Consider the following 26,429-nt stretch of genomic DNA (forward strand, 5'->3'; position numbering starts at 1 on the left):
ATTTCTGTGCAATAGATATTAAATACACAATCTTGAATTTACTATGGATACAGATGTGCCCCTCTCCTCTCATCTCCTTTTCCCCAAGACAGTGAATATGCAGATTTCTGTCTTTGAAATAATTTTGAACATGAGAAACAAAATCAGAGGAAGAAGCATCTTTACCAACTTAATAATGCCATCTCTGATTAGTGGGCAGTTTTGCCCATGGGGCAGTTGACATTTTGATTTATGTTACAGAAAGTGCAAGTCTCAAACCATCCAGCTATAGTTCTGCTGTAATGTCTCCATTCACCTAATTTCCTGGAATGAATGTAAAGCTAAGTGAGATGCCTTGCATTCATAACATCTGCACATACTTACAATGCATGCTGGCTAAAATATTTATACCACAAAATATGGTTGGAATGTCATTTACAAAGTCACAATATCATATGCATTATAAAATGTGTTTCAAAAATATCTATGGCAAATACACAGAGAAAGATCACAGATTATGAGATCTTTTGGTCTAAATTAATTCTTAAATTAATGCATTCTTTTTATGGAACAGTAATATTTCTTCTTGAAATGAGAGAAAACACAATCCATAAAAGTATAGCAATCATTTTGGTTTAGAATAAAAAATCCAAAGGTTTTCAATAAGTCATTCAATCTAGTCACCTGTCTCCATTTAGGTAAATGCCTAAGTCATTATTTTTAAAGCTCTCTGGAGAGGAAAATTCTCCTATCTCCCATGACAAGGAAATCTGGTTGCAGGCCTCCCTTTAATGAGCCATGTATTTCATATAACTAAAGCTATGTGTTTCCCATTAAAAAATTAACTTCTACTGTATTCTCCTGAGTTAAGGTCTACTCTCCTGTGTGTGTATGGGGGGAGGGGGTGTAATGAGGGGAGTCTGTGATTAGGCAAGTAAACCCACAGGCAATATATTATATGTGTGGGGCCTAAGATTTCAGGTAAAAAAACAAAAATCCTATCACTCCAAAATCAGTGATCCCTATAGGCACTTTAAATTAAATTAGGCTGTTCTCTCCCTGATGTCAAAACAACACAACTGGGATTTCTGTGTAGAAATGTAAAGGACCCAGAAATCTTTGTGAATGAATGAGTTTTAAATCTGCTTGTATTATCTCACCTCTCTTGCTTGTTCTTCTCTTAATTGCTCTCCACACCCATAAAGAGAGGGAAACTAGTCTAAGGATTTGCAGCTGGCAGGCTCTAATGATGTATGCTGACTTGTTAATGAAACTTTAATTATAAACCAGAGTTGTGCACAAAGAACAAAATGTCCAGGACAGATACTAAGTTCACACTCAGTCCCCTCCCCCTGGGGAACTTAAATGAGAAATACAGCAATTAATGCTGCACACTCTTCCTGAAAGCACTGGTTCTTGGGCACCTGAACCTTCATGTTCATGGTCAGTTTCCTGGGACTTTGGGGACCCAAAGCACAGGGCTGTTGGAAGCCACCCCAGGATTCTGTCAAAATGCTCTTTCTCAGGATGTCCAGGTAGGTGCCATTTCCATGAATCCAAGTAAAACATTTCAAACAAAAGTCCAAATGTTGAGGAGTCACATTTCTTCAAAAAATTACAGACTAGCTTTTCAGGCCTTCAGTTTAAAACTTGTCTGCATTTGTGGGGGGGAAGACATGGAAGTTTTTTTTATTTTAACTTCCTATTTAGAAGAACAAATACAACTGGAAATAAATTTTAAAGTCTGGTTGGGTACATATATATATATATATATATATGTATATATATATTTATATATATGCCAGTAATCTGTAGGACTCTGGGTTTTTGTCTAAAACCTCAGACAACTCGCTGACCACCAGTTTTCAGATGAGTTGCCTATTGATAAAGGCATCTCCACATGAGAAACTTCCTTTATTACTGTTGTTCAGTCACGTCTGACTGTGACTCCATTTGGGATTTTCTTGGCAAAGATCCTCAAGTGGTTTGTTATTTCATTCTCCAGTTCATTTTACAGATGAGGAAACTGAGGCAAATAGGGTTCAGTGACTTGCTCATGGTCACATAGCTAGAGTCTGAAGCTAGATTTGAACTCAGATCTTCCTGACTCCAGGCCTGGCACTTTAACCACTGTATCACTCTATGGTTAGATGCCCAAAGGTATCTCCATATGAGAAACCTCCTATACTGACAAAAGTTACAGTTTTCAAAAGGGTGTGTGGGGCAGAAACCTGGTTCCCTCTAATTGTAATAGAATTAGATATGGTAATTTCAGGTAGGTGGAATCAACTTAGTAAATATGTGGCAGACTTAACTAAGCAAATTTTTTCTCTCATCTGATTTGTTTGTGGTCCTGTGGACATTTCCAGGAAGTGCCAATAACAAAACAGCTCCAACTGCCCCACATTTTAACACTCCAGTGAGATCAGCCCACCCATCCATATGCTAGGTAACTATGCCAGCTCTCAGCCTTGACTGAGTTCTTATGGGGAATGTGAGAGTGGTTATCATATTTGGGAAATGACTCAAGAAATCAGATGTGAGTCAATTTATTCCCCAAGGCACAACTAGGGTGGGCTGGTCCTGGAAGGGTCCTAAACAAACTAGAAACCAGTTCTCTATCAAGCTCTGTATTGGTCTGGTGCTGACAGTAACAAGAATCTTCGGAATAGGAACAGAGGTGGCTGAGAGAAATGATAGGCTCAAGAGGTTTTAGTATCTCCAAATGATCAAGGTAAATCAGAACTGGATTTTTTTTTGTAATTTTCAATCACTAGGTCTTGGGAAACTGGTCGACTGCGTCAAACTTCAAGTTTTAAGGGGTCTCCTGACCTGCTGGTTCTGTCATTCAGAGTTAAGCCTCAGGGACCTATAAGTATTCCTAATTCCCTAATTTTGAGAGAAATGCCTACTTTGTCAACACTACTGTACAGAGATGTGAATAGTTCACTGCCCTGTAAAGAGGAAAGGGGCCTACTTGGGTTTCTCCTATTCTCCTAGTCCTCTCCCTTTCCTCAAGATAAACTAGTCCTTTGGCTCACACTACATCCAAGTCAACTCTGGCTGAGAAAATGTGAGGAACCCCTCAAGACCCCACCTGGGAGTAGACTAATACAAACTTCATAGCCTCATGTAGTCCTTTATTGGAGAAAACACAAAGGGTGAGAAATAACAATATAACCCTTGTTGGGGACCATTGTGTATGGGAGTATTGTGAATTATTTTCACCTGGTGTCCTTGAACACCAGAATCTTATCTTACTAAGTGCCATGGTAGTGGATTAGAGACTGAAAAGGTATTTATTCACTGGTGTTTTGATAAGTAAACAGAGCACTTGGAGATCTTGACGGACTACTTGTCTCTTTTGTTATCCTTGTCTCCTGCCCCACCAATGCTGGCCTGGGGAGACTAAGGGAGTCCAGAAGTGGAACTGGGTAAACCCTCAATAAGAAACAGAAGTTACATACAAGAGAAAAGGGGTAAAATGTAACTGTACAAGTAAGGCAAATATCAATGAAAAGGTTTTTTATTTCATTCTTATTATGGTTCCTTTCATCTGCTCAAGAGATATTTCCTTTGCTTCTATCTAAGAGGCTCTGAATAGGGGCTGAACTATTGGTGAAAAACAGAGACCTGGCAAAAATTAAAAATCTGTGATTTTCTGTAAGATGCCTTTCCTGATTCTCTTCACCCTCTTCTTCCACTATGTGAGTGTCCTATACAATATCCCTCCCAAGTAAAAAGTAAACTCGCTGACAACAGGAACTGATTTCCATTTTTATCTGTATCCCCAGGAACTGGTTCAATTTTCAGCCTATTTGGTAGGTGCTTACAAGCTGTGGTGAACTGAACTGAATTCTTGCCTTAGACTCTTTCCTTGAGTTTAAAGCTGAAGCATTCCATTATCTATGCTGCTGCTGCTGTTCTCTTAATCTGTCAGAACACTGTATGATATGAAGGCACTAATTCTCTGTAGAATTCTCTAGGGGTCCAGGGGAAGTCAGGTGCCAGTTCCACCACTGACCTATCTTCCCCACTCCTCACAAGAAGTTCTATCAAAGTCAATATTGTTGAAAGGGGTTGAGGCTCCCAGAGTAACAGAAATGGCCTAATATAGCACTCTGACAGATGGTACTCACCATATATGATGGAAAGATTAAAACTCGCTTGTGCTTGCCACAGGGCCACTGGGGATCATCCAGAAGATTTGGGTCATAATCTATGAAATCTCCTGGGTCACTGCCTAAGGATCATATATACAAACAGAGGAGTCATTAATGGCCCTGGTAAGTCTCTGATAGAAAGCTAACTGGGAGTTCCAAGTGACCCCTGATCCAAATGTGGGCTCATTTCATTTAGATCTCAATTGGATCATCTGCTTCATATTGTGATAGACCAGTGCCTTACAGGAAAACTCAACCCCTCTAAAAATGGATTGTCATTCTTGACACATTATTCTTTCTCCACTTAAAACATCCTGTTTTCATATCTTTGAAAAAGGAGATTACTGTACCTCTTAATTAATGAAAGTTGCATGTGAATCCTGTCAAGCAAACAAAGTTCACTTTCTGTGCCTAAATACTGAATTGACTTGCTAACCAATCTGAGAACTCACAATTCCCTCTGGTCCCTACAGATTGACTACAGGTCCATAGAAGGTGGTCCTATCAACGTGCTTCTTATTAATATGGTAACTGCCCATGACAATAATCAAAAGAAAACATGGAACTGTGCTTCAGATCTGGAGGTGAGGGGATGATCCTAATAATTCCATTTTCTTGAAATCCTTCCATGGGCAGGGGTGGAAAGCCCTCTTTACAATGAGCTTTATCCTCAAATCAATTTTCCCCTATTGTGGTCCACACTGACTAAGCTAAGTGTAATCAAGATTTTCTTCAGGAAATCAATCCAGTTCCCAATCTGGGGACAACCCAAAGGAGAAGCTGCTTACACTTGACCTTATTTGTGCTTGATTCTGTTCTAGTGACCCCAGGGGGAATCGCACTGCAAAAAGGGCTGAAAATTACCATCTGAGGGCAATAACCAGAACTCCAGGGTTACCTGTGTCGATGCTCCCTTGGGTACTGCTGCTTGCCCTTCCTATGGAAAGGCTACGATGGCTGGCATTACGAAACTGGGAGGAGAAGGAAGAAGTGGAATCGATGGTATTTCTCCGGGTTCCAAAGGCATTGGTGGGTAACAGAAACTGGGTGTAAGAAACAGTCTAAAGAGATGAAGACAGAATAGGGAAAAAAAAATCATTCCCAAGGAGACAACAGGATTCACCATTAAGTGGTGACTGCCACATGCTAGTTATAATACACAACTCCAACATTTGAAGGAGCTGAGACTGCTTCAGTATTGGAAAACTCAGTGAGGAAATACCTTTCATACACACAGATCTCAACCCATCTATGACTTAAGTAGCTGGAAGTTACATTAGGCACACACAAGTTGAGCGATGTGCTCATACACCTAATAAGTATCAGGGTTAGGATTTGAATTCAAGGCACTCCATCAACCATCAAACGTGCCATAATGCCTCTTTTATTCTACTTAATATGACTCCTCCATCAGGTCCTTTCAGTCAAGGAAGTTCAGCATAAATAAATTTAAGTAAATCAAATGTATTTCTTCTTAAAGCATCCAGGCAGGGAAAGTCCTATATATATATACAGTATGAGTTCAATACTAAATTTGATGGGATAGCAAAAACATTCTTGACCAGCTAAATTGGAGAATTCATTTTTCAGACTTCCAGTTCCTTGTAATAGATTCACTTGGAAGATACCCCTCCATGGTAAAATGTTCTATCTCTCTCCCTCTCCCTCTCTCTCCCCTCCCCCCTTCTAGCTTTCCATCTGGCAGTGCCAACTGACACACTCTGATTCAGTGGTGATGGAAGAATTCGGCTGCCCTTCAACACGGTGCTTGTTACTGTGTGAAGTCAGAGGTATTACTAAGCCTCTTGGGGACATGGTTTGGGATGCCAAAAAAGTATGAGTATTATATTTCCTGAGCTGATATTAAGAAGTCAGTGGAATGTGACCTGCTTGCATTAACACTTAATGAATGTCTTCATCCCACTAATCACTACATTCTCAAGTGAGGCATGTTGGGGGGGGAGGGGTACTTCTGGGATGTGTCGAACACTGTTATAAACAGCAGGGGGAAGAGAAATAATTTATTCCGGGAACTCAAACCATAGTGCTTTCAAATTATTGGTATACTGAAAAATTGCCAGTGGAGCCAGGAGATTCTGGGATGAAAACCTCAGCAATCTGCCCCTCTTTGAGTCATTTGCTACTATCTAGTCATCCCAGACCCTATCTTGACATATCAGTGTCCTTGCTAGCTCTATTAGTTTCAAGATGAACCTGTGTTAACTCATTGTTTAAAGTCAAGCTTTCTCACCTTGCCGTCTGCTCCGAGCTCTACACCTTCAAGACCAATGATCTCTTTCAAGCTCACAGCTCCAGTAGACTGTCGTCCTCCATCCAATTTCATATCCCTGGAGAGGACAAGCCAAAGAAAATGCTTTTGTCCACCCCCAATGGAGCCATCCTGCTGCTTGTTACACAATACTGAAAAGCAGTAAAGTGCATCCTGGAGAACAGGATGTCATTTTTTTTCTCCCTCTTGCAACATAAGACTTTCTGGCTTCATTTTATTGTTCAGTCATTTCAGTGATGTCTGATCCTTTGTGACTCCATTTGGGGTTTTCTTGGCAAAGATACTAGAGTGGTTTGCCATTTACTTCTTTAGTTCATTTTACAGATGAGAAAACTGAGGCAAGCAGGGTCAAGTTACTTGTCCAGGGCCACCCAGATAGGAAGTTTCTGAGGCCACATTTGAACTCAGGTCTTCCTGATTAGGGTCCCAGCACTCTATCCATTGTGCCACCCTAGCTTCTTATATCTGGGTTCAATATGTCCACATTTTAGCCATTCCAAAATAAAGGAAAACCAACTGAACCAAAAACCTACAAGAGGAAGTCCTATTGAGAATCTGAGTGATCCTTGTCACTTTAACAGGGTCTCCTTAGATTGTGAGCCCTGGGGGACTGTAGGAGCAAACTGATCAAAGAATAAGGAACAAAAAAAAAGTCTGCTACTGAAAAAGCCTCTCTGGGACACAGTCAACTCTACCTTCTCTTTATAAAGAAAGGGATGATCATTTTTCTTCCTATTTTTTGGCATCAGACATATGATTATAAATATAGAACTGGCAGAAACTTTGAAAGTCATTTTAGTCAATCTTCCTCATTTTGTAGATGAACCACTTACTATCCTTTTTATTGCTATAGCTAGGAGGAAAAAGAAAACTGTTTTGGGACAGGAATAGACCTATACCAGACCTATTCTTAAAATGAGAACCCTAATATAGGGTTTCTATTTTTTTTTTTTTGGCAATGCTATACAAGTCCGTTTCATTTTTGTTTTTGTCACCTGGAATTGGCTTTCTATGACTCTTTTTTTACAATGAATTATTTAAGTGATAAGCTAACAGTCTCTTTGGAGCTTCTATATCAAAAAACACTATTCAAAAATATTTGTTATTGAAAAATAATCCAAATTGGCATTTTTCTTGTTAATAAATACTTGGAAGGTTTCCAAGATCTAAGAAGGTCATGTACTATGTTTGTAGCAAATAGGATTCCAGGTCTTATAAATTGTTTGGAGAGAGGAGAGGTTAAGGAAGAAGAGAAAGAAGGAAGACTAATGGAGGGAGGGAGAGAAGAGATAGGGGAAAGAGAGAGAGAGAGAGAGAGAGAGAGAGAGAGAGAAAGGGGGGGGGGAGGGAGAGATTGGAGAAAGTAGAATGAAAAGAATACTGACTCTGGAGTCCAGTATTTGGATTCAAATTCTGCCTGTCACTGGTATATAATCTTGAATAACTTTTGCTTTCAGTTTCTTAATTTGTCAAATGAGGGGACTGGATTAGTGAGTTCTAAGGTTCCTTACAAATCTAAAACAATGAGGTCGTAAAACAAGAGGTGTCAAATATTTGGCTCAGTAGAGTCTGAATCAGATTAAAATGCAATTGAGAAATATTTTACAAAATAAATACAAAAGAACATAGATAATGTCAATGTGTATGTAGACTGATGACCCCAAGTACAGAAAGAGAAGAAATATATTTCTCAACATGACCAAGGTGGGAATTTATTTTGCTTGATTATGTGCATTTGTTACAAAGGCTATCTTTTTCTTTTTTCCACTGAGAAGTACAGTTGGAAAGGGGAAAAGAGAACAAGGGTCCGAGTTGTTGAAAGAAAAAAGAAAAAGAAAAGAGGGCCACTGAAGCAAGTTTTTTGTTTGTTTTTTAAGAGGAACTGAAGAAAATCCAGAAGGTATCACAGACAAGCAGGATAACTTAAAAGTTGAATTTATTATATACTTGAAAAAGTTATTCTATATTTAAAAATTAAGCTATATAAAAGAGACTGAAAGTTTTTTATTCTTATTATCCTCTTATTCTGTTCTACTTTGTACATGGAAGAGCTTATTTTAGTTGGTGTTTACTAACATCTGAATTTAAAAAAAAACTCAACATATATCCCTGCTTCTTTCAAAGTCTGGCTTCTTAACCTTGTCCCCTCTTATCACTACTAGAATCTAACTCTATTATTTTCTATTTATTTCTTGCATATTCAACAGAGGAACTACATAATATACTGTAAATCAGCAGAATAGAGTATCTGAAGATTTATTTTTAAAAAGTATTCTAATAAGTAATTAATATAAACAAAAATTCAAATACACAAATAGGAATAAAAAAAGACTGTTCATGAAATCATGAACTTCTATTCTTGGTAGCTGATTTAAAAAAAATTATCATGGAATTTGGAGTTCATCTTGTCTTTCTTCTTCATTTTATGAATGAGGAAACTGAGGCCCTAAAGGGTGACCTTACTTAAGAAGTGATTTGCCCAAAGTTATGCAGGTAAGGAGCAGAGCCAGAATACAAGTTCCAATTATGGTTCCACCCTCTTATCTCTGTGTCTTTGGCAAAGTCACAAAATGGTATTCTGGATACCTGGGGTTGAATCTAATATTTCATAGCTGTGCAATTCTAGTCAAATCCTTTACCTTCTCATAGACTTAGTTTTCTTATCTGTCAAATGCAGAAAATCCCCACCTTGAAGGTAAATGCTAAATAAATGTCCTGGGTGGAAAAAGCACTGAATCTTAAGGCCAAAAGATCTGAATTCACCTCTTAGCTCATCGACACTTAGTAGCTGTGTGATCCTGGATTAGTCACTTAACTCTGTTTGCATCAGTTTCCTCATCTGAAATATGAATTGGAAAAGGAAATGGCAAATCACTAGGCTCTTGGTCAAGAAAATCCCAAATAGAGTCTTGAAGAGTCGGACATAAATAAAAATGAAAACAAAATTAACAAATAAGTGTCTTATTTAACTAGTGCCCCAGAATATGATCAGCCCTTAGGTAAAGTGCTAAAATTGAATTTCTAAACTTGCAAAGTTGAAGACTAGATGATTTTTCATTTTGACTTTTTTTTGTGTCTCTAACATTGTCTGGCATATAAAAAGTTTTTCATAGTTGCTTGATGGACTTGTGGCAACTCATCCAAGGGTCAGAAACATTCTCTGAGGTCCAAGGCTGGAAGAACCAAGCAGCCTCTCTAAGAGAGACATCTGAAAATATAATATACTGGCATTTCTTTGTATCAAATACTGCATGAAACAGTCCATCAGCCAAGACTCAAAATCTTTTTTTTTTAAACCACACACATAATTGTCTCTAATGTCATATGCTGTTAACAGTGGCTATCACTAGATAATAAATTTATTCATTGGCAGCTAAGGAGTACTGTAAATTGGATATTGAAACCCAAATAAAAAGGCAGGGCCTATTGGAAGACTGATTTAACACCTACAGGTCTTCCTGTAATAGTTGCTATTCACAACTATAAATATACAATTCTATCCTCTAGGGCCATTTATATTAACAAAAAAGATGACTGACATTTTAAAAAATCTCAATATATTATTTTAATCTAAAAAGTTATGGTTGAGTGGATAAAGTATTAGTCTTGTAGCAGAAAGACTTGATACATATAGCCCCTCTGACACAACATGGCCATGTGTACCTTGGCCCAACTAATATTCAGGAAAACTTCATTGCCTCCCACAGGTCCATCTGGGAGGGGATGTCTAAGAATTCTTTGCCTTTTAATGTCTCCATGCTTTACTCCTGAATTTCAAGGCACTGCCTTATATCTAGGGTTGGGTGTTTCTCAACTGTTTTTTTTCCCCACAAGGTAATGGGGTTAAGTGACTTGCCCACACAGCTAGGTAATTATTAAGTGTCTGAGGTTAGGGTTGAACTCAGGTCCTCCTGACTCCAGAGCCGGTGCTCTATCCATTACACCTCAACTTTGCTTTATGGAAAGACATTTCCTTGCTTACATATTCTTTCTTCTTGGAGAAAGTAGAACTGGAAGAGAATTCTTCTGCATAATCAATGCTTATTGAACATAATTGTTAGTCAATAAACATTAAGTATCTACTAGGTGCCAGGCCATATGCAAAACACTAAAGATACAAAAAGAAGCAAAAGACTGAGGAGTTTACAATCTAATGGGGAAGACAACGAGTAAAGAAATGTGTTTAAGCAAGCTATAGATAGGGGGCAGCTAGGTAGAGTACCAGCCTTGGAGTCAGGAAGACCTGAGTTCAAATCTTACCTCAGACACTTACTAATAACCTAGCAGTGTGACCCCCATTGCCTTGCAAAAAACAAAATGTATAAATAGGACAAATAGGAAATAATTAGCAGACAGAAGATACTAGAATTAAGAGGGACTGGGAAAAATATAAGATTTCCTTTGGGACTTAAAAGAAGCTAGTAGTTGGAAATGAGGAAAGAGGACATGGCATGAGAGACAGAAAATTGATGGAGTCTAGAGATGTAGTGTCTGGTGTGTGGAACAAAAAGGAGACCACAGAATTGAATGAGAAGAAAAGAGATGACTGGGGATCTTTCTCACTTTCCCTTGACATCATAGATATTACACCAAAGAAGAATGGATGGAGGCATCCAGTCACACATTAACTATGCAAAAGAACTAGAAAAGAAGTTAAAGATACGAAAACACTCATGACAGATGAAAACCAGTGGAATCAATAAAGCAAATGAAGAAACCAAGTCTTAACTAGTAACATCTTTGGGAATAGATATCACTTCAAAGTATGTTTCTGCAGTTATCTGGCTGTTCCATATAAAATTCAATATCACTGATTTCCAAATACCTTCCCTTCCCTGTCTCAATACACATCAAGACACCAAACAAATTCCTTTCCTCAACCTTGAAATGGTATCTTACCTCTCCATATAAGGTATATATGGTTTTAGTTGTGCAAGGAATATGAGAATAGGATATAACAGCAGGTAGAGGAAGGAGATAGAAACTGGACCTGTGATTTCTGTAATATAAAGAATAACCCAAGGGGCAGCTAGGTGACGCAATGAATAGACCATTGGCCTTCTAGTCAGGAGGACCTGAATTCAAATCCTACCTCAGACACTTAATATTACCCAGCTGTGTGACCTTGGGCAAGTCATTTTACCCCACTGTCTTGAAAAAAAAAACACTCAAAAAACCCAAACAAAACAAAGAACACCCCAATGAGAAATTCTACCTACCTATGTATTTTGTGTCAAAATTATGATTTGATCTCAGGTCTTTTGGTTTCAAAGCAGGCTCTATATCCATTACACCAAATAAACAGAAGGAAAATGTGTCACTAGCCTGGATCAATGTTGTCTCATAACTGCAGCCCTTTATGTCAGCAGTGAGAATGAAGTATGGGCATTTTCCAACTTATTTGTTTCATCTGTCTTTAATTTCCAGCTAACTTGGTGGTCTCCTCTAGAAGAGCCTAATATATAGCCTTCTGGTCACTTTGCCACTCAAAATAAATATATAATCACTAACAAAGCCTAAACTGGAAATCTTTTCTCAATATCCTTTCTCCCTTCCTCTCCACAAAATAAATGAAATTGGCAATAACCAAAAATCATACTCAATTTTCCTTTTATATAAAATCCAGTGAAATCATGCTCAAAGAAAGAACACCATGCAGGAAACTCCCATGGCTTTTTAGCCAAGGGAGCAAAACTCGATGAAAGATGAATTCTGAGTTGTAACTGGTTTTTTTTTTTAAAATAACCTTATGGTGTGTCCTGCTATATGTAAATATGATATTTGTAAGAATCAAGTCCTTCCATATCTCATACTAAAAATAACTTAGCAAAACTAGCATTTCCCATGTATTCTTTTTATTTTTTATGTAATCTTTATCAAGATATTTCTATTCTCATGACAGTTGAATTTCATACTTCTTTAGACATTTAATAAGATTTTCTAAAGTGCCACCTTCACTTGAATGCTGTGAAGATTAGTGTAAATACCATGTCATTTAATATCAAATACCAGTCATTTAATCATGCCATCTATAAAATGGAGAATGTACTTCTGGTATTTACCTCAAAGGTTTATTGTGAGGCTTAAATGAGATAAATGCATAATCTACTTTGTTTTAAACCACTATATGAATGTCAGTTATCTCATTGTCATCATCATTACAGATAAATAGTATGGTGTAGTAGACAAAGATATTGCCTGGGAACTAGGAAGACTTGGGTTTAAGTCTCACCTTTGACACATACACTAACTGTTTGACCATGGTAAAGACAGCGGACCTCTCAGGGCTCAAGACAGTTCTCTTAAGATTATAAGTTGCTGATCTGCATTAGTGATGCATTTCACTATAATAGTAAAATCACAGAGATCTACTCCATTCTCTTATATAGAAACATCTTGGTACAGTGGGTAGAAGGAACACAGGACTAGAGTCAGAAAGTCTTTCTTTCACATCCCACCTCAGACAGTTACTATCTGTTTGAACTTAGCAAGTCATGTAACTTTTCTGAAATTTAGTTTCCTCATTTAAAAAATCATTTTCTTTCTTATTTTATTATTTATAATTTTACTATCTTATTTAATTAAAATTTACCATTTTATAAATATATGTTTTTAATTATTTAAATTTTAAGAATACATTTAACTTTATTTTTAAATGTTCAATGATTTAAAAAATATTTTAAAAGGGGACAGCTAGATAGTGCAGTGAATAGAGCACTGGCCTTCTAGTCAGGAGGATCTGAGTTCAAATCCAGCCTCAGAAACTTGTGTGACCTTGGGCAAGTCACTTAGCCCCACCATTGCCTTGCAAAAAAAAAAAACCCAAAAAACCAAACAAAAATCAAACAAAAAATACTTTAAAAGCCTTTCTCATGGGTTACTTTTAAGGCCCCAATGAGTTAATGTTCTGTAAATTATTTCACAATCTTTCCAGGGCCATTTATTACCATTACCATCCCTGTTTTACCAAAGAGAAAACTGAGATTTGGAGAGTTAAAAATTTGCCTAGGTAAAATATTTAGGTAATAGTTCTGTCCTGGCCAGAAACCATGAGGGTCTTCTAGTCTCAGATTGATTTTCTTTTTTAACTAGGTAAATGAGGACATTTTTTTGGTCTCAATTCTTACCTTAATCATTGAATGTTTTTTCCCTCAGAGAAACTGAGACCTGAGTCCTGGGAAGGACTTAAGAAGGCAAGGTCTTCACCATATCAGGGTCCACCTCTAGTTGTCCTGATTTATATCCTACTACTAGATCTACATGGCTCCAGGGAGGAGAGTGAGTCTGATTACTTTGCACTGCACCCTAACTTGAATCCAATTTACTTGCAAGTCATCACCTTCCTAAATAAAGAACAAACAACAAGTAAAACTAGTATGTTTTGCAGCTAAAGCTCAAACCTAAGTCTCTTAATTTCCAAACTTCTCTACACATTATAGAAATTAAAAAAGACTTTCCAGAATACAAAAATCAAACAGTAGTTTATCAACACCATCCAATCAATAGCACAACATGGTGGCCAGAAGGTGGCCTTGATGCCCAAGAGACCTTAGTTAAATGTTGGTCCCTGTCTCATAATGGTCACAAGACCCTGGGCATATCACTTAACTACTCCCTATTCTAGACCATTCTCTTTAAGACTGTAAGTTGTAGAGAAGTTGTGACTGCACTAGCAAAGTCTCATCCCAATGAAACCATAGTCCCTATCGTGATCTATCAGTAACAGAACGACTGAGAGCATCTCTCTCACGACTGTCTTAGTGCCTGTACTTTTTTTTTCTTTAAATGCTGTCTATCCAAAACTTCCTACTTTAAAAACTTTAATGGCACAGCAAGTTATTAAGGACACTGTCCTGAAGCTGCAGGCTTTCTGCCTCCAATTAAGAGCTGTAAATGTTTCATGATGAGAATGTGGTGAATGCTTCTTGTCCCCTTCTTTCAAATCCATTTGGAAATAAACTTGTCAAAAGCTCCACTGATGTCATTCTGGTGCTTTTGTATTAAAAAACCTGGACACATCCAACAATGAATTATTCTATCTTGGAGCTGGAAAAGGTCACAGAAAGCATTTAAAGGAACTTCCTCATTTTACAGATGATAAAAAAACTGAGTCACACGACTAGTGATAGAGTTAGAAATAACACAAAAGATTAATGGACAGATACCAACAAAAGCTTGCAAAGATTTCACCTACACAGTCTCATTTGAGTCTGAAAACAACCTTTTAAGATTGAGGACGGGAGTAGTTAAGCAATCTGTCCATGGTCACACAGTGTGAAAATGTCAAATGCTGAATTTGAACCAGAGATGGCCAATCCATCACGCTATCCACATATCAGACTATTTCCTAAAAGCTATAGTCAAGAAATATGTAGCCATAGGGAAACAGGACTATGTCATCCTCCTAAGGCACAGAATTTAGCAGTCATTCTTTTCCTTCTCATCTGCCCTATATGTTCTTTCCAAATTCTCAGTAGACTTCGAGTTCAATTTTTGACACATAAATTAGAAAAATGAAGCTCAATCTAAATTTATTCTAACACTGAAATAACAATATATTGCCTTAGGTACAATAATGCATGAGCAATTGAAAAAAGTCACTAATTATTCCACACACGGTGCTTATAATCTATTGGGTTTTCTCTTTCAGAGACATTAAAATGAATGAATAAATTAATTTAAAGTTAAAATAAAACAAATAAATTCATCTGTTGTCAACTGCTGAAGTTGGAAGGATTAAGTTTAAATCTGGCTTCTGCTAGTCCTAGGGCAAGTCACTTTGGCTCTAAAAGTCTTTCTCCTTTTATAAAAAGAAGGGATTGGATCAAAGTCTTTCCTCTTAGAGGTGGCCCAGAGTTCTCCGAGTTATGTTGGCCAAACCTAAGAGCTGGTAGCTTGTACAAGGCTAGAAGGGCTTCCATACATACTGTTGGCCTGCCTTCCAAGGACCAATTTAGCTAAGGACAGAGAGGCTCACCACTCAGGGCCAATTCTTTGGATGTGACAAGCCACAAAACATTTTTTTCTCTAGATCTATATTATTTAAAAGCATAAAGGGAAAAATGAAAAATCTGTTGGACCACATATGTGATCAGATTTAAATAAGCTTCATATTATGCTAACAGAAAGACTTGTTCGGTTTTCCAAGTCAAACTTTTACTAAGCTGTGGAATTTTAGGGGTAGCAACTTCAGTTACAAAGAGTTAAGATATAGATGGCCATTCATAAGTTGTTTAAAGAAAATTTAATTAGCAATCTTTGGCTGATGAATTAAAGAAGGACCCTGCCTGTTTCCTAGATGCTTAGAAAAATAATAGCATCTATTTATATATACACATGTATTTATATAGATGGATCTCTATATAAATATATGTATATATAAATATACATATAGTATATTTATTATGTGAATATTTTAAGGTTTACAAAGCAACTTTATAATATTTTCTCATTTGCTTCTCATAATGATCCATGAAGGAGGTGGTATGATGAACTCCATTTTAAAAGATGAGAAAACTAAGGTCAGGAGAGGTTTTCATTTTCTTTGAGTCAAAAAACTAATTACAGAGTTGGAATTCTGTTCTTTCTGATTCTGAGTCCAGGGTTTCCTCCACTATAGCAAAATGACTCCAGGAAAAGGCTTCTGGCAACAGAAGATTCCATAATGACTTCCAATGATTTGGAATCTGGGTCTTAGAATTCCTAGCTAGCTGAATGACTCTGAGAAGAATAATTACCTTTTCTGAGATATGATTTCTTCTCCTGAAAAATGAAGGTAGTAACACTTGTGCTATTGTCTTCTTGGCAAAGATACTGGAGTGGTTTGCCATATCCTTTTTATACAACATTTTACAGATGAGAAAACTGAGGCAAGCAGGGTTCAGTGACTTGCCTAGGGTTTCACAGCTAGTAAATGTCTTGAGACAGATTTGCTCTATCCACTGAACCACTGAGCTGCCCTATACTTGAAAATAATAAGGTTGTTATGGGGAGAAGAAGCCTTTGTAAATCTTAAAGCACTATGTAAAAATGAGTTATTATCAATAAAATGGGGAAACAAAATGCTATTTGGGGCTCTCTAAGGTGCCAAACAAATATAATAAATAGTGTATCAAAAGAACAAGATTTTCTTATTCAAAGGCTTATTAACTGTTTGTTCTTGGCAAGGCACTATGCTAGGTCTTGGGAAATACAAAGATAAAGACCAAAACAATCCTTGGTTTCACAGAGTTTATATTCCCTTGAGGTGATAGTGGTCTGTAACTTGTATATGGATGATAAAAATATAACTTCATTTGTAGAAGGACAAAGTATTTACTTACTGAGATTATTGGACAAGGACTTTTTTGGGAGCCTTAAAATTTTTGGGGGGGACAAAGTTTGGCCTACCTCTTAAAGCAAAAACTTATTTACTTTTCTAGGTGTGAATTACTGTAATCTTTCACTGTGATATCTGAGTGCTTTGATAAATGTTTGTGTACTCTTCTCATTTTACTAAAGAGATAACTGGGAGATAAACCATCTGCCCACGGTCACACAATCAGTGGGCAGCAGAGCCAGTCAGAGGCCTCGACCCATGCCGGCAGTCAGGCTGTCTGTCCTGGGCCGCCTCTTTCCAATGTGAACTTTGTGTTGTGCCTTGGCTAAAAGAGACTTTCAGAAAGTTCCAGTGAGACAGATTTAAGTGGAATTCCCAGGGGTGCAGTGATAAAATCTTTGCATTTTTCTTTCTAAGGCCATTGTTCTAATCTCTCACTAAAATGGAGTATAAAAATAAAACAAGCCACTTGGCCAGAAGAACAGCATGAATTCCCCAGTGTTGGTGAGGTCAAGTTTAAGGGAGGGGAGAAAGCCTTTCAATCAAAGTAAATGGGGATCTGAATCTGGGATTAATTTAGAAGACTTGGAAATCTCTCTGAAATAGGACTTTTCTTGGGAGGGGGATTTCTATGAAATGTCCCTGTAAATGTAGACTATTTTCATTCTGTGTATACTGGGAACTCCATTACTATATGTAGATACTTTCAGAAAAGGTAAATTGGGGGTTAGTTGATATTCAAACTCCCTACTAGGGGGAAACAGATTTTAGTGGTTACCTGCAGACCCCTACTTTGATGGGCAACTCCCCAAATCCTTGGATGTTTTATTTAGCAGGTCAGAGAAACCTCTGAGGTCCAGAAGTCTACAGATTATGTTGGACAAAATGAGGCCACAGATGACAAGGAGATTGTGAGCCTTCACTGAACAGAAAGATGCTGGTATCTTCAATAGTAATTGGGAAATCTGAGAGAGAATGGGTTGTTGTTTGGGAATGGGGTGGAGAGGGGAGAATCGATTCAAATGAGATGGACAGATGAAATATTCCCATTTTCCAAAGTGGGCTATTTCAGTTGACATTAACTCCACAATTACAAACTTTTGCTCTGCTCCTTTTACTTCCTTTTATGTTATGATTGTTCAATTATATTCAACTCTACATGGCTCCATGGACTGTCTTCTGGGCAAAAAAAATTGGAGAGGATGTCATTTCCTTCTCCAATGTATTCCCATATTTCATATGAGAAACGGAGGCAAATAAAAGTTAAGTGACTAGTGCAGGATCACACATCTAGTAAGTGACTAAGGCCAAATTTGAACTCAGATCTTTCTGACTTCAGGCTAGCTGCTCCACATTGTTCTACATAGGTTTGGTCTACATGAATTTATAAATGTAACTGAGATGTTTCTATTTTCCCTCCCTATCCAACATTAGCCACAAACCACGGGCTAACTATCCTAGTGGAAAGCTTGAGCACCAGTTTAGTTTAGCAACATGCATTTAAATACATTCAAAATACCTGCACCATGCCAAGTGCCAGAGACAGACTGATAAAAACACTGAGCCTACAAATTCATGGAATTAGACTAAACAACAACCCCAAATTCCAGGGATGTTATGAAATTCTACCTAGATTTTTGTAAGGTGAAACACTTATTCCAAATCCCTTCACAATCTGGAATGTTAGATGAAGGAACCCCCCTCCCCAACAAAAATCACATTTGTTATCCAATAACATGAAATTGGGGCCTTCTCTTTGGTCAGATGGGTGTGAACTGACTCATGCAGTTATTATCTCCAATAATTCTAGACACAAGACCTGCAGGTCTCAACATGGGGCTCTGCTCTTTAAATGACAATGGCTGAAACACTGTGACTTGTGAATAATTTAAAAGCCAATTAAATATTAACTAGATTTTCTGAAATCTTCAAAACAATGAAAGATTTGCTCAACAACAACCAAAGCTAGGAAACTGGATAAGAAAATGAAATCCAATTTTGACTAATTTTAATTAAGAAATCCTACATTCATAGGAACTCAAGTAACCTTTTACTTGCTCTCATTTTACACATCTAAGAAGTAACACTCTTTGCCTCTTCAGAAAATATCAGGGGCAATCATTACCCTGGCGGGTGGTGTCTGACATCTTAGTCTGGTCTTGCTCTCTTTCATGGGAGCAAGATCTGTTAGATGCTCTAGCCACAGTTCAGGGTAAATGGACCAAAACCCAAGGCTGACATTTATTCTATTAGGAAGTAAGTGGAATAAAAGCCCCTTTTAGCCAAGCAATCCTTCTCTCACAGTCAGCATTTCATCTTAAAGCCATACCTAACCCAAGGGCAACTAGGAGACAATGGAGACTGTCTTAATACAGCTTCCATCAAAATCTCTGTTCTAAAGGCAAGCTCGCACAAACAGCCCAATAGCTGCATGATTCATACATGAGGTCACTCTGAGCATTTGTCTCTGTGTGGGAATGAACTTGGTGTGAGAAAAGAAACACAATTTGTGAATGTGTAATTTTCCACCACGATGAAAGATTTTTCTGGGGGGAAATGGGTGGGGTTATCTGGGCCTGTTGAAGGCCAGGCAGGGAGCATTCATGCTTGGTGACTCTCTAAGAATAGAAGAAGTCACTGTTCCCCATGTCATAAAGCGATAAACATTCAGGAAACAGACCCAAATGCTCTGGATGCAAATATCATATTATGGAAGTGTTTAACAATTCCAAGGAACACCTTGTTCTAATGGTGAGCCATCCTGGGTCATTATCTTATTTTTTTTAATGTGCGTTTGTGTATGTGTATGTATGTACACATACACATACACACATATACACACACACACACACATATGCCAATGAATAAATGACTGTAAAAACCTCCTTTGGATTGCTCTCATAAGGTTCCTTTCCTCCCCTACTCCCTGGTTTTCCTCATTTGCCCCATCTCCAAAAACCTTCAGTTTCTGCTTCCCCCACCTCCCTTACAGAATCATTCAGAATGGTTTTCTCTACAATCCCTAAATTTAAGGAGAATTCCATTACCATACTTCATGCTTTGGTCTCATCTGTCTTCCAAGAAATGTACTCTGGACAAAAGAATTAAGAGCAAGCATTAGTGAACACTTCATTTCCTATGAAACGTAGAAGGGTAGCTGTATCTACAAAGATGTGTGAGCACAACTCAGCCATTCTTTCTAGCCACCATGTTGGCAATTTTCAGTTTTTTTTCTATTTATTTTTCAAACCATGATTTGTAAATCAGTTGTTGACATTTTCCCCGTGGAAACAATATTTCTTTAATCTAGCCAAGACTGGATCCCCAGGCTAGCCTTCAAAAGTCCTTTTAGTGATTGATAGATAGAACTAGCTTGACTTCTCAATTGCTACACATGAAATGCAAAAAAGAAAAGAAAAATTTCCCCTCATTTTCCCTAATAGTATGGGGATGACTGATATAAAATTTTCACAAAGGTGAGGTCTGTCCTTGGCATCCTCTCACTTTCATATGTTTCTTGGGTGTACCGTCCTTTCTATAGTTTATCTAAATTCAGAGAGGTTCATCACTCATGAAACCACCCATTTTAAGCTAACAACACATGCTAATTAAATAAAAGCATTTCTCAGGATTACAATGAAAAGTAGTGTGATGATCTGAGTTCCTGGTGCTGCCTCTGAGACATACTGGCTTTTCTATCCCTGGGCAAATCATTTAACCACCCAGCATCCCAAACTGTTTCTCAATGGTGGAGGGAATTTCTTTGTCAGGATTAATGAAATCATAGGCTCAACCTAAAAAAGAAAAAAACTGTGCAAGGCCTTGGCTAACAAGACAAAATGGAAATAATTCTTGCCCTCAATGAGCTGACATTCTACTATGGGAAACAATATGTTAAAAAGCACATATATCCATCATTAGTTGAGAATGGGGAAGACACCAACAAATAAGGGAAATGGGAAAAGCTTCTTGTAGGATCTAATCTAAGAATTCTAGAAGAGCAATAAAGATGATGCATTTTAGACCTGAGGAATATTTTTGAAGAGGGCTTACAGTCTGAATCAGGGAGGGGATAGTTACCTTGAGCCAAAATCATAGCTTACTGGGAAATGATTCAACCCAGTCATAGCAAGCTTAGTTGAGAGAAGGAAAGTTAAAGGTTGGAAATTTCAACAATTAGGATCACTTAAGACCCAAATATGGTAAGAGTGCTTGCAGTTTTGGGAAGACCTAATGCTAATAATAGGCAGTTAAGTGGCTTGAAAGATGGAGTCCTAGGTCCAGAGTCAAGAAGGCGTGTTTCAAATCTGGCCACTTACTGTGTCTGGCAGGGTGGCACTGGGCATGTCACTTAACATCTGTTTACTGTAACCCACTAGAGAAGAAAATGGAAAATATCACTTTAGAATCTTTGTCAAGAAAACTCCATGAACATGGTCCATGGGATCATGAAGAACCAGATATGGCTGTACAAAAACAACCTCAGCCTTGGCTCAGATAGGCATCTATCATCCTTGGACTGGACTCCCTCCTCTGCATCTTAAAATCTAGAGATTCCTCTCCTTTCCCCCCAGTTCCCATTGCTCTCACTTTCCTAAAATTATTTGTACTTACCTATCAAGATACTGTATCTTTCAGTAGAATATAAACTCTTTTGGGACAGGGACTGCTTTTCATTTTTGACTGTATTCTTGTTATTTAACAGAGACAATCTTTGCAATATATATCATTCAATATACACTGAATAAAACTTTTGTTGAATTGTTCTGTTCTATACACAATGATCAGCAACTGTTCTTGCAAAAGCAGGATTTGGAATGGCTTCTTATCATTAACTATAGGACTTGTGCTTAACAAGAGTATTATAAGCTCTTTGTAAGGACAAAAAAAGATAAGTCAAGACTTTTGATCCTGGAGTCACATAGCTGGGTACTTAGCTTTGAATTGGGCAAAAGTTTGCAATGTTGGACAAATCTGGATCACTGTGTAATCCTGAGCAAATTCCTTCCCCTCTCTGAATCATGTGGAAAGTGAGGGGCTCAGATATGATTTCTAAAATTCTTTCCTGCTCTGAAAAACTATTTTCATAATTTTGAATGTTCTTCTTTCTCAGATTTAATTCCTTTGATTCTGCATTACCTCTTATAAAGTTTTTTTTCAATATTTTCTTTTTGGGGATTACTTATTCATGAGCCCAAAAATGATTTCCTCATTTCTAGGAAGGACTGGAATTTTCTTGTAGATATTTTTGCTCTCTTATTTAATCCATGCTGATGTTTTCAAGAAATACAGTCCATGTTGTGGTAATGATTAGGAAATATATGAGCTAAATGGCTATTTGACTGAAAATGAGGAATGTCCTTTTAGAGTTAGCATTCAATCTTAGAATCCCAATAATATGCAAGTTAATTATTTTGCCTTTTTAATCTACTAACCCAAAGCATAAAGGAACCAGAGTTCTGGACTAATTAAGGGCCAGTAGTAAAGTGATGTATATAAATAAAGGTGATCACAATTAGACTACTGAATTCTACCCCATTCTGAAAGTATTGAGATGGCTAGGAAACCAATGCTTTACACTAGTGGTGCCAAAATCAAATAGAATTGGATCCCAGCTGGTGGCACATTGATTTAGAAAACTGAAAATTAACATTATTTACTTTTCATTATATTTATTTTGTTAAACACTTCAAATTAATTTTAATCTATTTCTGACCACACAAGCTTTATGAACTGATCTTATGATTTATGCAGTTCCAAGAACATCAAACTTGAGCAATTCCTTTTATATGCCACCTTCAATTTACACACAGATTTTGTTTTAAATAAATCCAGGATATGTGGAGAGTACAGTGACTCAAAGGCAGCTTATAGGAATTTGGAACAAAGGGAAGCAGTTTCACTTATCACCGCTAGCCTTGCTACGGGAATCGACAGGGTAATAATCTTCATGGTCTTGACTTTAGCTGCCAGGAGGGGATGATGGTAGTTGAAAAGAATTACTCACTCCAAATGAAATATGAGACAGATTTAGAGGAGTTGCTACTAAGGAAGCAAAGAATAAAAGAGAGATTCTCTTGGCAGCCTGTTCATTGCATTGGCTAGATTTGGTTGTGGGACTGACTCATAGAAGAGCTGAAAGAACCCTCAGGGCACATGCTATCTCACAAAAGGTAAATGGAAATTGTAGAATTCAGTAAACAAAGCTTAGCAGTTAGCAGCACATCAGAGAAAGCAGACCAGTATATCATATATATCAGCAGCTCTAAGTTGAATAGAGAAAGTAGCCCAGTAATCACAGTACCATAGCCACGTATCACCAAATCTAAGAGTAATCTACAGCTAAAAAAGGAATATCAGAGTTTATTTAGTCTAACTCCCTCATTTTAAAGCTGAGTAAACTGAGACCTAGAATGGTCAAAGATTACACAGGTAGCTTGTAACAAAGGTAGAACTTGAGCAAATGCAAAATAATGTTCCTATTTTACCATACAAGACATCAGAAGGACCACAGTTCTGTGGGGATGCAAAAAGTAGTAGATTCAGAGGAAGCAAAGTATTTCATCTGAGGTGAAGCCTCAGGAATGTGAGTTGTTTGGGCTATGCATGTTCCTTATGAGTAGTTCTCTTTACTACAAATAGCATGGGAATCTGTGGGAGAATTTCCCCTCTGTATATGGGGAGGATTTTTCCTTGTTATTTATGTTGTTATTCTATTTAATTAAATGTCTTTACTTTGAGTTCATGTATTCTCTGGTTTGGACAAACATTGAATTAGATTGAGGTTTTTAGCTGTAGTTTTGAAGGGATGCTGACCCAAAGCATGCCCCAAACCTGGGTGATATTTTCAGGAAAAATGAATTTTACTATTATCAACACCCTCAAAATATATAAATTTAGAAGGTGAGGAATGCTTGATAAAGGGTATTTTCTAGTTATTGTTTCCAGAATTTGGAACTTATTAAATTGGAGGGGGGTATTAAAGGGATTAGGAAAGAGAAGGCTATACATATATGGGGAAAAAAAACTATATTTTCATTTTGAATCTGAGAAATAGACTTGGAAACATTCTAACAAATTGAATATGAGATACAAAGTAGGATAAACAAACCAAGATCATTCTGCATCTGCAAAGGCCAGGTGCCACTGAATTTTAAATTAAATGATTCTGAATCACATAAAGGACATATTACATCTGATAATTCTTTTCTGATCTATGTCCCAGTTTCCTAAAATGATGGGAAAGAGGTAGAGCCCAACCAGGCTCTTAGTCATTTGAATTTAGTTTCAGAAAGACATACAAAGTTAAGATTAGTATGGTTGGAGTGGATAAAGCACTGGCTTTGGAGTCTGAAGGATGGGGGCTTGAATCCAGGATTTACTAGCTGTGTGACCTTGGGCAAGTCATGTATCTCTGATTGCCTCGCAATGCAGGCCCACCTCCAGTCTCCTGATTCATATCTAGCTATTGAATCCAGATGGATCTGGGGGAGAAAATGAGACTGGTGATTTAGCAACCCCCCCCCCCTTAAATTCAATTCATGTGCTTGTCATGGCATCACCTCCTGAGGTTGTGGTCTTCTGTGGGAATGAAGAACAAACATTAAGTTCTTGTGGTAAATAATCACTGCTTATATTGAGAAAAAATTTACATACAAGAGAATTAAACCTTCCTCACTATAAGAATCAATAGTCTCACCTGATACAAAATTTCTACTTTATCCTATCAATATAAGTGCATGATAATTAAAACAAAATGTTTATCCTATAACTTTATTTTCTTTGCCTTATATAGAAATGCACTGTATCAACTGATGCAACTTGGTACTTTCAGACATTCTTAAATTTCTGAATCTGAAGCTGTTGCCTCTTGATTTTCTGATAAATAATTTTCTAACAAATAATTTCATAATAAGGTTCTTTTTTTTTAGGTTTTTTTTTTGTAAGGCAAACGGGGTTAAGTGGCTTGCCCAAGGCCACACAGCTAGGTAATTATTAAGTGTCTGAGACCGGCTTTGAACCCAGGTACTCCTGACTCCAGGGCCGGTGCTTTATTCACTACGCCACCTAGCCACCCCCATAATAAGGTTCTTAATAAATAACTTAAGAACTGATATTGTGAAACCTTCTAAATCCTATTCACCAGAAAATAAACAAGCTACAGAAGTCATATCATTTAGGTGATAGATACATGATTCACAAAAACTCATGACAAAATAATGCCCTGTTTGTAAAGCTCATTGACAATGACAAAGTTTCAGAATATGAAAGAATAGAATCTTGGTTTTGTGTACACAGAAAATGGACCGTGCTAATCACGTTAGCATAAATCTTTATAGAAAATTGTGCAATATTATTTCTTCAAATAGCTTATAGGCCTTCCCAGTGCTGACAAATATAAATATAATTTTATTAATAAAAATGTCATATCTGTAGCTGGTTCAAGAAAGATAAGACCTTTTTTTAAACTTTGATTCCAGTTTTCTATAAGACAAATTGGTTAATTTCTCATTCCTAATTTCATATCTGAAAAACAGTACTGGTATAAACAAGTTACACAGGGTTCCAGCAAAATTTCTGATAAGTCTCTTGTGATACCCTTGTGGACATGATGAAGAGAGATAGATGGGGCTGAGGAAAAGAATATTGCAGCGGAAAAGCCTGCACTTCCATTTGGAAGACATAAATTTGAATTCTTGTTCTGCTACTTGCTACATGCATGAGCTTGCAAAAGTCACATATATAAAATACATACTGAGGTGGGCCAAAGGTGCTGGCATACCACGGTGGGGGATGCATTACCATTAGCACTTCTCTCAGAGGGAAGCATGCATGGTGCATATGCTTGAGGTCACTTAACATTTCTGGGCCTCAGTTTTCTCACTTGTAAAATTAGCTGAGTGGTGGTGGTAGGGTTTTTTCCTCAGTGACTTGGATGAAGTCATGAATGATAAGCTTATAAAGTTTGTAGATGGGACAAAGTGGAGCCAAAGACAAATTGCCATGGTTCTCTGTTATACATTTCCCTCCAAGTTAACGTCAATCCATTGCTTGGTCATCACTTTTTAGGAGTGATCACTTATTCAATTACTTCTAAATCCACCAAACTCAAAGGATAACAAAGACCATTTGATTTATTCCAAAAGGATAACAACAGGTTTCAAAAATTTGCTTAAATCAAATGACATGCAAAAAAAGGATAAATGTAAGAGACTTCACTGGGCTAAAAAATCAGTGGCATAAAGCACAAATTGAAGAAGGAGGCAGGGTTAGACAGTAATGTGTGTGAAAAAGATCTAGAGGTCTTAATGGATTTTTGAGGTCTATACAAGTCAACAATGAGACACGATAGTCAAAAATGTTAGCATTATTTTAAAAAGTTAGCATTGTCAATTATTAATCAATCTTTGGTTACATTAATAAGTTTAATGTTAAGTGATGGAGAGGCAGCTAGGTGGCACAGTGGATAAAGCACCAGCCCTGGAGTCAGGAGTACCTGGGTTCAAATTCGGTCTCAGACACTTAATAATTGCCTAGCTGTGTGGCCTTGGTCAAGCCACTTAACCCCATGTGCCTTGCAAAATCCTAAAAAATAAAATGTTAAGTGATGGACTAACTAGGAGCAGCCCTTCTGGGTAAAGAGTCTGAATTATAATTTAAGGAAGCAGAAACCAGAAAA

General features: G+C 37.4%; 1 protein-coding gene across 2 annotated transcripts in view; it reads right to left on the reverse strand.

The window, feature by feature from the left end:
• Positions 1-26,429, reverse strand: part of CABLES1 (Cdk5 and Abl enzyme substrate 1) — a 147,776-nt gene that overhangs the window by 19,054 nt on the left and 102,293 nt on the right. For both annotated transcript variants that reach the window (XM_074199424.1, XM_074199425.1), the window contains 3 exons: positions 6,394-6,490; positions 5,041-5,203; positions 4,119-4,222 (listed from right to left, as the gene is read on the reverse strand). In XM_074199424.1, the coding sequence (XP_074055525.1) occupies positions 4,119-4,222; positions 5,041-5,203; positions 6,394-6,490 (364 nt within the window). The remainder of the gene's footprint in view (positions 1-4,118; positions 4,223-5,040; positions 5,204-6,393; positions 6,491-26,429) is intronic.

The sequence above is a fragment of the Macrotis lagotis genome, chromosome X (assembly GCF_037893015.1).
Source record: "Macrotis lagotis isolate mMagLag1 chromosome X, bilby.v1.9.chrom.fasta, whole genome shotgun sequence".
Lineage (NCBI taxonomy): Eukaryota > Metazoa > Chordata > Mammalia > Peramelemorphia > Peramelidae > Macrotis > Macrotis lagotis.